At 37.1% G+C, this 15,406-nt stretch overlaps 1 protein-coding gene across 15 annotated transcripts in view; it reads left to right on the top strand.

Annotated features, from left to right (window-relative positions):
* Positions 1 to 15,406, top strand: part of plekha7b (pleckstrin homology domain containing, family A member 7b) — a 102,198-nt gene that overhangs the window by 33,376 nt on the left and 53,416 nt on the right. For 12 of the 15 annotated variants that reach the window (XM_082149783.1, XM_082149774.1, XM_082149787.1 and 9 more), the window contains one exon: positions 14,509 to 14,592. The exons of 1 other annotated variant lie outside the window; for it this stretch is intronic. In XM_082149783.1, the coding sequence (XP_082005909.1) occupies positions 14,509 to 14,592 (84 nt within the window). Of the gene's footprint in view, positions 1 to 8,142; positions 8,442 to 10,468; positions 10,902 to 14,508; positions 14,593 to 15,406 lie in introns of those variants that run through there. 2 more of the 15 variants (XM_082149777.1, XM_082149778.1) reach the window with 2 other exon arrangements.

Raw genomic sequence — 15,406 nt, 5'->3', positions numbered from 1 at the left:
GTACCGTTTTTTTTTGTTGTTTTTTTTGGCATGGCAGAACACTGGCTCTAATGCCACTGATGTATTCTGCCTGCTGTAAATCTGTTTTATGCACATGGAGCCTAACGTTGTGACAAGGTTGCTTACATTTGGAGGAGAACCATCAGTGATAAATGCAGCTAAGTGTTTGGCTGAACTGAAGCCATCGTCTGTTGAAGCCTCAACTGCAGGGTGTCCTGAGAATAGCACAAGCCTGAACATTTCTAATCTAAAGAGATGAGCTGAAAACTGCTCAGAGGACTTGTCGGAAGCAAAGCTCTTGTAAGATTATGAGATGTCTGAAGATACAGAAACGCAGATAATTTAGTGCCTTCATCTGACCTAAGGATTGACAGGAGGAATATATTCTTCCTGTGCTGCTTTAGGCATCTTTGATTTTGTCCTTGTGTTACTTTTCTTTGCTTTGGCTTTGACTTCGACTTCAATTTTCCCTAGAGGTAGCCTTTGAAATAGATCTCCTTTAGAAAATGTCTTTGTGTTTTTTTTTATTGTAAATTTTTTTTTTTACATATCACTGTCGGTTTCAGCAAGTTAAGAATGTTTTCTGTGTGTATGTGTATGTATATATATATATGTGTGTGTGTGTGTGTGTGTGTGTGTGTATGTGTGTATATATATATATATATATATACATACATACATACATACATATACATACACTCACCTAAAGGATTTTTAGGAACACCATACTAATACTGTGTTTGACCCCCTTTCGCCTTCAGAACTGCCTTAATTCTACGTGGCATTGATTCAACAAGGTGCTGAAAGCATTCTTTAGAAATGTTGGCCCATATTGATAGGATAGTATCTTGCAGTTGATGGAGATTTGTGGGATGCACATCCAGGGCACGAAGCTCCTGTTCCACCACATCCCAAAGATGCTCTATTGGGTTGAGATCTGGTGACTGTGGGGGCCATTTTAGTTCAGTGAACTCATTGTCATGTTCAAGAAACCAATTTGAAATGATTTGAGCTTTGTGACATGGTGCATTATCCTGCTGGAAGTAGCCATCAGAGGATGGGTACATGGTGGTCATAAAGGGATGGACATGGTCAGAAACAATGCTCAGGTAGGCCGTGGCATCTAAACGATGCCCAATTGGCACTAAGGGGCCTAAAGTGTGCCAAGAAAACATCCCCCACACCATTACACCACCACCACCACCAGCCTGCACAGTGGTAACAAGGCATGATGGATCCATGTTCTCATTCTGTTTACGCCAAATTCTGACTCTACCATCTGAATGTCTCAACAGAAATCGAGACTCATCAGACCAGGCAACATTTTTCCAGTCTTCAACTGTCCAATTTTGGTGAGCTTGTGCAAATTGTAGCCTCTTTTTCCTATTTGTAGTGGAGATGAGTGGTACCCGGTGGGGTCTTCTGCTGTTGTAGCCCATCCACCTCAAGGTTGTGCGTGTTGTGGCTTCACAAATGCTTTGCTGCATACCTCGGTTGTAACGAGTGGTTATTTCAGTCAAAGTTGCTCTTCTATCAACTTGAATCAGTCGGCCCATTCTCCTCTGACCTCTAGCATCAACAAGGCATTTTCGCCCACAGGACTGCCGCATACTGGATGTTTTTCCCTTTTCACACCATTCTTTGTAAACCCTAGAAATGGTTGTGCGTGAAAATCCCAGTAACTGAGCAGATTGTGAAATACTCAGACCGGCCCGTCTGGCACCAACAACCATGCCACGCTCAAAATTGCTTAAATCACCTTTCTTTCCCATTCTGACATTCAGTTTGGAGTCCAGGAGATTGTCTTGACCAGGACCACACCCCTAAATGCATTGAAGCAACTGCCATGATGTGATTGGTTGATTAGATAATTGCATTAATGAGAAATTGAACAGGTGTTCCTAATAATCCTTTAGGTGAGTGTATATATGTGTACGTGTATATATATGTGTATATATGTGTATATGTGTGTGTGTGTGTGTGTATGTGTATATATATATAAATATATATAATATTAGGGGTGTGAATCTCTAGGGCTGCGATGTGATGATAAAATGATTATCAATGCATCTTGATGCTTCTTTTTCTGATACGAGATTTCTTTTTTTTTAAGTGTGACTTTTTTAATGTGTGCTTAAGAAACATTTCTTATTAATGTTGTGCTGCTTAATATTTTTGGGGAAATCATGATACATTTTCTGGATTGTTTTAATAGAAAGTGTATCAAAACAGCATTTATTTGAAATCAAAGTCTTTTGCAACATTATACATACATGTCTTTACTGTCACTTTTAATCAGTTTAATGCATCCTTGCTAAATATAAAAGTATTAATTTCTTAAGAAAAATAATATTAATGACCCCAGACTTTGGAACGTTATCTATTTATGTTTTATGACCTACGAAATGGCCTTAAAAATGGAAATCTGTTATGAATTTAGAGTTGTTGAATTTAGGGTACACCATTAGCATTCTCTGTGTGCTCTCTGGACGGGCAGTTGACAGCTCTTATTAGGAAGAGTGTGGCCTGAGAGGAATGTGTATTTCCTGTATGACAGTATGATCCTGCAAAGTTTGTCCTTGCTGCAGATATTACAGGGCCGCTCTGATTTTGACTGCGTGGAGTCCACGGGATCGTGTTTATGCCCAAAGAACAACTGTCACAGCAATATTTCCCTCTGCAGCACCCTGCTGACAATGTATTGTCTCATATCGTTGTCTCATTTTCCCTCTGACAGTCAGAAAGAAGGTATTGCATCTCAAGTTAAATCTCAGGTTAACATTTTCTTAGGTCACTGCAGGTCAGGTCACTCCCAAGATCACAGATCATAAGAATACTGAGGCAGTCAAATGCTCAGTGTTTTACATATCTATTTGATAACATGAAACCCACATCTGATAAGGAATTATAATGGGGTGAAAGACAAGGAAAGGCATACTTGGTTAGTGCATATTTGGTCTGGTATTACTTTTTAATTTCCAGTCACTTTAGTCCAATTAAAACAGGAGGTAGTGTAGTGTTGTGTGTATAATTTGGTTGATTGTCTCAATGATGACTTCATCCAGTGTGACTTTTCTAGGTATTTTGTCCCACACCAATAGGTTAGGATTTCCAGACATTTTAAGAGAAACAAGTGCCTCCTTTTATCTTTTGTTTGTGCCTTATTCCTGTGTGTATTCCTGATCCATGTTTATTAAGTGGATCTCATTGGTGTTTATTACCTGGCTTTCGAAATAAAAATTTAATAATAGTTTGTGCTCTCGGGCTAGTGCAAAACACGGGGCTTTAAATCTTAGTAGGAACAGTCCTATTTACAAAGAAAAAATAACCTGGGTGATTGCGTTTTAATAGAATTTGATACTTTTTCCATTTTTTCCCCCCCACAGCTCCCGTGTATTTAATCTGCAGCATTATAATCAGTATCAGTGTTTCTAATTTCGCTCTGACAGCCTCATTTGGATGGCCGTGGTGATGTGGTGCCTGGGGCTGTCTAAGACTACAGACCACATGCTTCCTTATTACTGCGACAAATCTGCGGCCCAGTCAGTTTGTCATTACTGGTTAGCTTCGTCAGATTACAGCAATCTCTCCATTCCAAACCTAAAAACAGCACACCATCAAGACTGAACACCTTATTCTAGCCCAGAGAATGCAGTTGTAAAGAAGATTGCCCTTACATTAACACCTTTATGAAATATATATGTGTGTACGGTACACTGAAAACATTTTGGGCATAGAAACGATTTTCACTCAGAAATTGCTATCAAATTTCATAAATAATAAAAAAAAGTCTGCAAGTAACACATTGAATTAAAAAAGTACCTCACTGCTGGCAAAGTGAGCTTTCATTAAAACTTGGCTGCCTTTGCAGTAGAAAGGTGAATTTTTTTTTGATTAATTTAATTTTATTTTATTTTTTATTTGTGCTATCTGGCTAGAGAAAACAGAAAACTTCAACACCCATAATGCACTGGGCATGTTGCCTTCCAAGGCCATGCCCAGGCCACTATGGATACAGTTGACCATAGTCAAATAGCGCCTTTCTTCAGTAGGAAATACTTCTCAGCATAGGCTACTTTTTAGTCATAATGGAGTCGACTTGTATTGTTCCTGGGAGCAAGAATTCAAAGAATGAACGTTTAGAGTGAGTTACATTTGGTTTCCAGTGAAGGATCCAGAGCGTTGTAGGCAGTGGATAAAGGCTGCAAAGAGTCATAAATATGGAGAGAACATTGCGAACATTGTGTTTGTAGTCAAAGAAACTGCTGTTCCATTTTTTTCATTTTTCCATAATGCTGTTTAAAGAGTAAATATTCTACCGATATTGTAACAATTCAAAGCGAGTAGAAAATCGGTGAAGTTACACTTTAAACATTACATTTTGAAGTTAAATTGCTGTCTTTAATAGTTTAGAATGCACATCATGCAATAAGTAACAAGTCATGAAAAGGGAACGAAGCCAAAAAATGTTGTGTGCATTATCAACCATGATTAATTGCGGTCCCAAAGGAAGGAACATAAACACAGTATCACAAACTTATGCATCTCATGTTCTGCCCTGATTCCAAAAACAAGCTTGTTATTACAATGCTTGGAACAGTTTATGATTTTGAATAGTCACCACTATAATGACATTTCAGTGGTATTCTGTTATTTGATTAATTGTAAGATTCTTTTCTACATATTTTGAATGTAAATGTTGACTTAACTGAATTAAGATGAAGATATCCGGATGTGCTGCTGTTCTGCTGCAGTCTCAGGGCATCATGTCTATCCTGCAGCTATTACTGCAGATGTTGAGGTACTAAACCTAGACATGGCATCTGTCAGTTTATATGTGTTGGTTGACGTGCAGACTTTATGGTTTGTGATTTCATTTGTTTTTCCCCCTGTCTGACATTTGTTTGGCTCAGAAAAACCACACATGTCCATGTCATTCTGTCTCTCCTGTCATTAGGACCCATCTTGCCATATGTGTTAGCAAAGCCCATAAAAGTAAAGTTATGCCTCTGCTAGACGTGAGCAGTCAGCTAAACTGAATCAATGTTGAGCGGCTGTGCGGAGCTGAGATGAACTCACGAGGCGTGTTGTAGGCTGTTGTTGGGGTTGCTACAGATAGAGTTTCTTAATGAACCCGGCACAGGTCGCTGTTCCTGGTTTAGATAAAGCAGGTTTGGGTGTTGGGTGTTGGATTATTTCAGGTAACAACTTTTTTTTCCATCCCGAGCCCCCAACACAAATTGCTGTCGCTATTGATCTTCTAAGTGCCTTTGAAAGTCATTTCATTATGACTGTCCGGGTGGCTGTAAAACAGCGATTTCTGTGATAAATTGCTGCGAAATTGTTCTTTATAAATATTTATCAGCAGGCTAATTTTGTGCCAGTGAAGTGATGGAAGTGCTGATGCTGCCACATTCTTATGGGAGCATCTTTTCCCTCAGGCCATTGTGAAGATCTCGGTATATGGACAAAGGGGGTGTGTATAATGCTTTGTTGGTTGATCAGTAGTTATTTAACTAAGACTTTTTTTGCCGACTAATGACAAGCCGTTTGATGGGCTTGTTAATATTAGGCTATTAAAAGACCCAACAGAAGTGCTGACCATATAGGAAGCTCCATCTCATAAACGAGGATGTAAACTGTTTCAAGGCCAAGGGTTCAGCTTCTTCAACTTTTGTTTTGTTAGCTGTTCTCAAACTTTGAAGATTTTTCCAGAGTTTTCGCCTCCAGGCGCACTGGAACGCGCTTTTCTGGGGGCTTTGAAATCCAAAGGAGTTCATCTGAGCAAATGTTGTCATGGTAATGCTCTGTTAGCGAGCAAAGCACCGGATCAGATTTTCATTTTAATCAGTTTTGTCTGAAATTAAATGGGTTACATCAAAAACATGTGGGGTTTATTTTCTGCCTAATCAGAGGTTTGATATTTTATGAGTCGTGATGGGGTAGTTGTTATTGCTTTAACTGTTTGTTTGTGTAGGAAATTGACCTAATCATTTTGGTAATTACTGTATGTCTCACTTAGCATTGGTTCTCTTTTAAGTCTCTCTTTACACTCACTGCTTGCTTGACACATCATCATCAGTCCGTCATGCTGCTCGGTGGACTGGGTTCTGCAGCTGAGCCTGTGAGCAACCAGGCGGAGCGAACAACATTTGTGTTTGTGTTCAACTAAACCTCCCATTCGTTGTTCCGGGACCCTTGTCCTTTTACTTTGCTCTAATTAGCTTTCTGCTGGGGTGCTCTTCAGTTTTGGGGGCTATCCTTTGAAATGTGTTGTTTGATGAACACGTTGAGCTCTCAATGTTCTTTAAAGTCTGAGGCTTGTTTGGACATGTGAGGTCTTTAATGTGCTTTATGTCCTTATATTGGAAAACTATCCTTTGTATCAAGGAAGCTTTAGGTAGCCAGAATGACAAGATTGCTTTTTTTGTACCACAGTGACAGCACCTTGCAAAACCTTTTTTTCTTTTCTTTTTTTTTTTTAAGAGGGATGCCTCACTCATGAGGGGCCGGGATCATGATGTCACTCAGCAGCAGATTAGGGGCCGTTACTGAAAGGATGGTCGGTGTGTTCAGAGAGAGGTGCTCGATGCCACCAGCAGGAAAAGAGCAGTCACTGTTGCTGGTTAGACTCAAAATAGGTTCAACAATTTTGAAGAGAGAAGTTTGTTTTATCATGCGGATATATTACGGCTGGTTTAATGTTTACATTCATGAATTTGGCACATGCAGCCTTTATCCAAAGAAACTTACTTTTATACTCAAGCCACATTTTATTAGTTCATGCATTCCCTGGGAATTGAACTCATTCATTTTAATAGTTTTTTCAATTGTAAAAGTATTATACATGTTAATTAAATGTTAATTTAGTGTGATTTATTAAAATCTTAGCAAATATTCAATTCAAAATGATCATCATTTGAACCATGTAATTATTTGCATTTAACATTTGTATTTGATTGACAACCCTTGTATGTATTTGTAACTCCTCCATAGCCTTTAATGTGGAGAATAATATATATTTGAGTAATAGGGCCTATCCAGAACTCTGTAAAATAGCTTTTTGAATGCATTATATAAAACCTTTAAAATCATCCAGTGAAACCGGCCGGCCTGTTAAAAAAAATGAATTACAATTGGACAGTTTGTCTTTTGAAAAATGGCTCAGTTAAAGTAATTCACTGCAAGGCTGAGTAACCAAATCCCACAGCGCTTTCCTCTTACAGTTACAGGTCCTTTCTTCCTCAGTCTCTCCTCTCAACTAAGATGTATAATGTTCATAAAGCTATAGATTATTATAGTGTTGAGTTTACTTCTTTGTGAAATGCATGCTTGACGTGATGCGTTTTGTACAAAGTTGCGTAATGGTTTATTATTGCTGCTGACTCAGGTTTTGTTTTATTCAGTGCTCTTGTTGACCTTTTTTTTTATTTTTTTTTACAAGTATACATATTTATCAAAACAAACTCATTATAGTTTCCCATCCAAGTGCATTTTAAACCTTTTGGCCTTATGGCCATTGTTCTATTGTGAGCTGAATTTTTTTTTATTTTTTTTATTTTTTTGTATCTGATTCAATATTTGCTTTAGAGCTGTGCAAATAACACCTACTTTCCTGGTCTGCATACCTCATGTTTTATCTCTTGTGAGCTAACCTACTAGTATTTACAGCCCACAGTCTAGCCAGTAGGTTGAAATGTTGCAAACATGCTGTTGGAGAGAATCTGATGCAGGTGCAGTGGTGTGTGCCTTGACTCAGAACAAGGTTTTGGTTAACGGAGGGGAAACGCATTTCTCTGCAGGCTGTCGTCATATGGTAAAATTGAAAGTAAAATGACATTTTTGCAGTGATGTTGTCAAATTATCAAAGTTTTCCCCTCCAATTGTTAGTCGTTTTTTTTCACAGGAAACTAAAAACAATAAAAAATTTGCTGTATGCTTTTGCCAAGAAAACCTGGCAGTACAATAGAAACAAGAGATGCTTTCTGGGAGGGCAACAGGCTAGTGCGATAAAGCCGGGTTGCTTCTGTGTTACGAAGCTCAGATAGGGAAATATTTATTTTGTCACAGAAACACCTCCCAATTGGGCTGTAGTTTGGCAAGAGATCAAGAGGGTGGGAGTTTGAGAGAGAGAGAGAGAAAGAGGGAGGGAAAGTTAGAGAAAAGAGGGTATATCTGATAAGCTGTGTGGCTGAGCTCGGTTCTGGTCATGAAAGAGTTTGATCTCTGAACGGCCGTCAAATACTTTGCGGTGAGTGAAACTTCGGGCAGGCTGTTCTCAGGAGAACTTGTGTAGATTGGAGAGCTTTGGCTGCTTCACATCAGCAGGATTTCAACTTTCCCATCAGAGCTCTTCTCTCATCCTGCCACCGTTTCGGGGGACAAACCCGACTGGGGGAATGAGCCCAGGAGGAAGTAGATAATCTACTGCACTCTGGCAGGTGAGACAACACGGGGCAGCACGTAAAGAAAGAGTTGAAAACGAGGTTGAATGAGAACATCCGGAACTTTGTGTTTCAATAGTGTTAAAAAGTGTTTTTTCCCCTAGTATAGTACAGCTGAAGTCCTGAAGTATCGGTGGGAATGCCATGGTGCTGCTGCTTGAAGTCTGATGCTAAGAGGTCTAAATTTCGATAAAGATTTACCTCTGAGCATGTTGTTCATTGTGAACTTGGTACAGCCCGCTAGCTGACCGTTATACTGAATATCTGCAAGGACAAAATGTGAATCTTATTGAAACAATTGAATAACTTTGCAGCCTGCGTAGTGAACATTTTAAAGCTGAGAAAATAGACTGTGCCATGAAAGCAAATAGTTAAAACTTTTAGTTAAATACTACTTTGCTCTGTTATTTTTTGTTATTGCTATTTTTAAGTTGGGTGGGGAGTGAAATGTGGTTAATCAGGCAGAGAAACCACATTCATTACAAGCTCCCTTGATAGTGCTTTGTGATAATGCTATCTTGATTTGGCATTGAAAATGTGTTGAATAGTGTGTTTTCATGTGGCGTTGAGATGACCATTGTAGAAATACATCATTTACATAAACACCAAAAGGGGATTTTTAGAAGAACCATTCCCTAAAGACCCTTCAATAAACTGTTCCTAAAATAACCATTTTAATAATCTCCAAAAATGTTTTTTTAACTATTAAGAATCTTTTGTGCAATAGAAAGGTTCCATCATGGATGTTAAAGTTTCTCCATGGAACCATCTGCCAATAAAGAACATTTATAAAAATAAAAAAATAAGACCATAAAACCAGAAGAATGTATAATAATAAACATTTATTTATATTTATGTATAAACAATTCCAACATTTTAGACAACAGATAATGATTTCAGACCGTCTTCCCTTAGACCTCTTTTAAAATACAGACCTTAAGATTACCATACAAGTTGTTCTTGATAGAGATACTGAGTTTTAGTACTGCATTAGGACTTGAATTGCTGAGACTAGGAGAAATCAATATCTTTTGTGTAGCTATACTACTACTATCTGCAGTTTTGTTAAATAATGTGTTCTTCTTTCTCTATATAAACATGGCTTTTGGTTTCACAATTGCCTGTTCTGCTCTTGTGAGATGCCAAATTATATGTTCATCCCACGTGTAAAAGCTGTCATAGTGCAAGGGGAGTTGAGAGTTGTGGTAATACTTCTCTATGTGGACTTTAATCTACTGAATATAAACAGGCCCGACTGCACCACTACACAACTTCTTGCATTTGACTGTTAGCATGCTTGTGGTGTCTGTATAACTGGATGTAATATACGTTACATGTTGTCTGTCTTTGTAGCAAAGCTGTTATGAATGATTTTACCCAATAATCGAATGGTCTGTTTAACAAAATGTCAAAATGATTGGGTATACTTTACATACTTCATCTCTTTACATTAGTGATCAGCTCTGTCATGTCCAGCGGTAAACTGAACCAGTGGGCAAAACATTAACAATTTAAATTCCCAAAAGGTAAATATTATTTATTAGTGCTGGGCAAAGATTAATCGCGATTAATCGCATCCAAAATAAAAGTTTGTGTTTGCATAATATATGTGTGTGTACTGTGTATAATTATTTTGTATATATAAATACACACATATGCATGTATTTATTTAAGAAATAATATGCATGTATATACTGTATATGTATTTATACATCATTTATATTATATATAAATATAAATAATTTATATATAAATTCAAAAAAATCTTAAATATATACATGCATATGTGTGTATTTATATATACAAAATAATTATACACAGTACACAAACATATATTATGCAAACACAAACTTTTATTTTGGATGCGATTAATCGCGATTAATCTTTGCCCAGCACTATTATTTATATATAACATTCTAAATATTGTCACATTTTCATATTGTGGTTTTTATATATATTTTTTAGAAACATTAATATTCTTTTTTTTTTATCGAAAAACAAAAACAAACAAAAAATATATTGTCATGTCACTGTTCACTGTTTAATTTATAAAGGGTGAAGAAAAAATGGCAAAGTAGCAGTCTAACACAATGAGAGATTATTCATGATAATCATTCATAATGTCATAGACTGCTTTCCCTCAAACCTGCATTATGGCTAAACAAACAGCGCTACTGTTTGCTATTCTGTTTATCCTCAATGCTAATGCAGGGAATTCCGTGGCAAGTAGTTCGGAAGTAATATGATGAGAACAAAGAGCTAAAGAATGCAGATTTCTAATTAACAGTGGAAAATAGCAAAACTATTGTATAGGGCCAATGCAGTTTAGCAAAGTAATGATGCTTTTGGAAAAAAGGCTAGGGCAAGAGGGAATCAGGAAATGTGCTTGTGTTTTTGTAGCCCTTTACAGAAAGATGCACCAATCTGTGCCTGACAGGCTGATGACGACTGAGCGAGGTACAGTAATCTTGCGTGCATCATCATTTTTTTTGTACAGGTTTCACTTCTGGTCTGTTTTACTGTATGTGACCTAAAGAGCTGCTTCTCAGATAATCAACTGTTTGGTGGTCTAAAAATAAAATGTCCTAACTTATCGCAGTTAATTGTGTTACAATGTGAAGAGTTTTTATACAATGATGTCAACAGACTGTTTATGCTTAACACAATAAAAATAAAAAAATAAAAAAATATATATATTATGGGGTCACAGGAGTTGTATTTTTTATTTTTATTTTGGTAAGTAATGTCATTGTTGCCTTGCTTTTTTCCATTGTTATTTTAGTAATGCATCCTACAATGATTGTGGTTTAAAATCACTTTGTGAAATCAAATCCAGCTTTTAATCCATCAAAATGCTCTATTCAGCTTCTTATACCTGACTCGCATTGACTCCATAGGTGCCTAAAGTCTCTTAGAAATGCCAAATGTAATTTGATGGAGTCTAATGGCAGGCCTGTGGCTGACTCCCCTCAGATGTGGATGGCATACATAAAAAAGAAAGGCCTGGTTGCAGTCGGCCTGCCCAAGAAAGGGCTGAAAGCCCTGTAATGATGAAGAACCTTTCAGAGGAGGGTCTTTTAACTTACATTACAATGATGGACGGACCAAGCTTACTGGAAAACCGGGGACACAGCGTTTTAGGAGCACTTCCGTTGGTTCCTGTGCTTTAGCAAACATTATTTGTTATATTTATGTTTTTTATATAGGTTTTATTGATGTGTTTTTGAATTTCATAGTGTTACTATGGTTTTCCATTGCATATTTTTCTTGCATTTCAGTTTTTATTTGGGTTTTCTTGTGGTGATATTGATCATTACATAAATTAATTTCACAGATGAGGTAGCAGGATTGACTTCAGGATCATGTTTATTCAGGAACTGAATCGAGTTGCAACAAGATAGATAAGACCATTGTTGTAGTGAAGGCTTTGTTGTACATGCTTTAATGTCAAGCGTTCTTTGATGCAACCACTGAAAAGCTTTTATGCAGCAGAGTTTGCTGATGCACTAAATGTTCAATTAGAGATAAAAGCTTGTAGTGTTTGGAGACGTATGTTTGCATTCAGCAGAACTATCTTTTGAGTACATTTGTACCTCGGATTCCTGTGGTATGATTGTTCACTAAAGAATGAACTTGACAGTGTTGTGTCACTGGGGGTGTATGATGACATGTTCCGCCGAGGCTGAGAAGTGTTTTTCACAGCCTGTTAAATTTGACAGTGTACTGTGAAAGAAGCATGCCTGAGTTTATTGGTCATGGTGAACGTGCCACCACCATAAGTTTAGGAAGGCTAATAAGGGGCTGTTTTTGGGAATGCTGACATAGATCTCTTGCTGTTCATTTCCTGTGCAGCGGTTAGAGCATTCAGAGCCATGCTGCTCATGCAGGCTGTATAGGTTCGAGTCCAGCTCATATCATTTTCTTTCCTCTCTCAACTCTTCCAGTCAACTAAGTGCTAAGAGAAAAAAATAAGTTATGGTCTATTCAGTGTTGCTTGCCTTGTATTTAAACATCTTCTAACCAGAGTAAGAAGTGCTGTTGCTGCCCTGGACTGAAAATCACTTTTTTTTCTTTTTTTTACACTTTATTTTACAGTGTATTTGTTACACATTACATGTTACTATAGTAATAACTATAAATGATGCATAATTACATGCAACTAACCATACAATAAACCCGAATCCTAACTATAATCCTATAATAAGTACATGTAGTTAATTAATACTACTTAGTGCTTAAATGTATAATTACACGGTTACAAGGATACCTTTAAATGTGTAACCCACTATTTTAAGGTGTCCTTGTTACCATGTAATTATACATTTAAGCACTGAGTAATATTAACTGCTTTACTTTTGATTAGGTTTGTTGTAGGGTTAGTTGCATGTAATTATGCATAATTTATAGTTATTACTGTAACAAGGATACTGTAAAATAAAGTGTTTCCAAATAGTGTAATCGTTTTTTAAATATTTCTATTTGTTTCAGTTTTAGTAATTTTTAGTACTACATTTTTCATCTAATATTTATATTTTATCTTGTATAAGTTTTGTTTCAATTTACAAAAACAATTAAATAGTTTTAGTTATAATAACAACACGTTTCCATGAAACTCAAACCTTATATGTGACCCTGGATCACAAAACCAGTCTTATGTTGCACGGGTATATTTGTGGCAATAGCCAACAAAACATTGTATGGGTCAAAATTATAGATTTTTCTTTTATGCCAAAAATCATTAGGATATTAAGTAAAGATCATGTTCCATGAAGATATTTTGTAAATTTCCCACCTTAAATATATAAAACATTTATTTCTGTGAATGGATGCAGCACAATCGCCAATAGAAATGGACAACTTTAAAGGCGATTTTCTCAATATTTCGATTTTTCTGTACCCTCAGATTCCAGATTTTCAATAGTTGTATCTCGGCCAAATATTGTCCTATCCTAACAAACCATACATCAATGGAAAGATTATGTATTCAGCTTTCAGATGATGTATAAATCTCAATTTAAAAGAAAAATACCCATAAGACTGGTTTTGCGGTCCAGGGTCACATATTGTCTTCTGAAGCTGTATGATATTTGTGTCAGGAACAGACTTGTCATAATTCACTGGAAAATCTTGCTCTCCGCCATAGTTCTGAAATGTTATTCATGTCAAACTTTCATGTTGAAATGTTAAAGTACTTGTTTATATGTCTTTTTACTGTATGACTATTTACTGCCTAGACTTACTATTCATTTAATTTTCTATAGAGAGGCAAAAGGGAACAGCGTTTAAAGAGAACTGTGCTAACATCTGTTCAAACCTCTGTGTTGCGTGAAGGACATCTTCACTTGGCTTAATGATTACTAGCACACCTGAAGCATGACTATGCCTGTTCTTTTAACTGCATATATAAGCCTTGAGTCCACAGAGAGTCACTGAGGCAATGTGACTTAATATAGCTTTTTTTAAACATAATGGATTTGATGATAGGCAGATAAGTGACTTGAATTATCCTCATATAGGAGCACATTAACTCACTGGGGGGTGTCTCCTTAGTCATCAAATTACCACTCCCTCTCTTTCAACCAAAGAAACGGCATGAAGTAAAAATGAATAACTGAATCGATGACAGCAGGCATATTATGGGTGTTATTTCACAGTGCTTTCACCCTTAGAAGCCCCCCTGTCTCTGTCTTATTACACCTGATGACAGTGAGATGTTTTAATGCCCTAGTTAAAACAGTGAATGGCCCTGTGTAATTGAAATCAATAGTTTCTGCAGAAGTTTGTGCTTAGCACCACACTTTGTGTTAAATAATATGAGTGGGCTTGGCCAGACTTCAGCACTGCCAGTGCCACACATTCTGCACTCTTGCGGGAAAGTCATCAGAATTCCTCAAACTTGGTGCATTCCTGTAGAATGTTGCTCTTACGACTACAGTACCCACAGCGGGGAGGGAAGTGCCAAATTAAACATGATTAATATTGGATTGCTCATTTTTGTTTTTCTTCTCTTGTCATTTCCCCCCATTTCCCTCATCTCCTGACTTTTTCTTTTTCTCTAATGCAGCCACAACCAGAGGACGACCACGTTCAGGCATCCTGTGACGGGACAGATCTCCTCAGAAAACACTGACTTCCTTTTACAGGACCAGTGAGTGTTTCTCTTCCTTTTTATTTGCATGAAATGTACTTTAGGAAGCACACTCCCTGTTTTCTCGGAGGGCATGTGTTCAATGCAGGTTGTTTGTATGTTTAACCATGTTTAAGAAGATCTAAAGGGGCTTTGGTTAAATTAATACATGTAGCTGCAAGAGTTTTGAATTGTTCTTTTAACAGATGCGTGAGTAATGGGACATATAATGATCCATGAGCCACTGATATCATATGCCTGTGCTGGAATCTGCAAATCAGCTGGAAATGTCCAGAGATAATGGTAATGATGACGATTGCTGGTGTTGCATTTTCTAGCTTGGAGCTGCGTTACTGAATTTGATTTAAACCGAAGAGAATCCGGTAATCTGTGCAAAGCAGGAACATACAGTGTTGAGGAAGATAACTTGAAACTCGACCTACACAAAATAATATTAAAAGAAATGAGTGAACTGCATTTTGCTATTTCCAACTAAACTCTGTGGAGGAAAAAAGTTTTCAGATTGAATTGCTTGTTATGACGGAGAAAGATTGGGAGTCATACAAAGACAATAAAGACGCACTGTACAGGAAGTAGACAACATGTTTTTTGTTGTTCTTCTCGAAGGTAAACAAATGACTCTTATGAACAGATTATTTTAATCAATTGATCAATAGACTTACAAATTGGTTTCAAACATAGGCTGCATCCGAAAATGCATATTTCCATACTAGGTCAGAAACAGTATGTGAAAAGAGTAGTATGTCTGAATTCACAGTATTCATAAAATGGTTGGCAAAACACACGGATATCTATATGCAGACCTCATTTGACT

This window comes from Leuciscus leuciscus (assembly GCF_965113295.1).
Source record: "Leuciscus leuciscus genome assembly, chromosome: 2".
Classification (NCBI taxonomy): domain Eukaryota; kingdom Metazoa; phylum Chordata; class Actinopteri; order Cypriniformes; family Leuciscidae; genus Leuciscus; species Leuciscus leuciscus.
The sequence above is the reverse complement of the archived record's forward strand: the minus strand, read 5'-3'. Positions and strand labels throughout refer to the sequence as shown.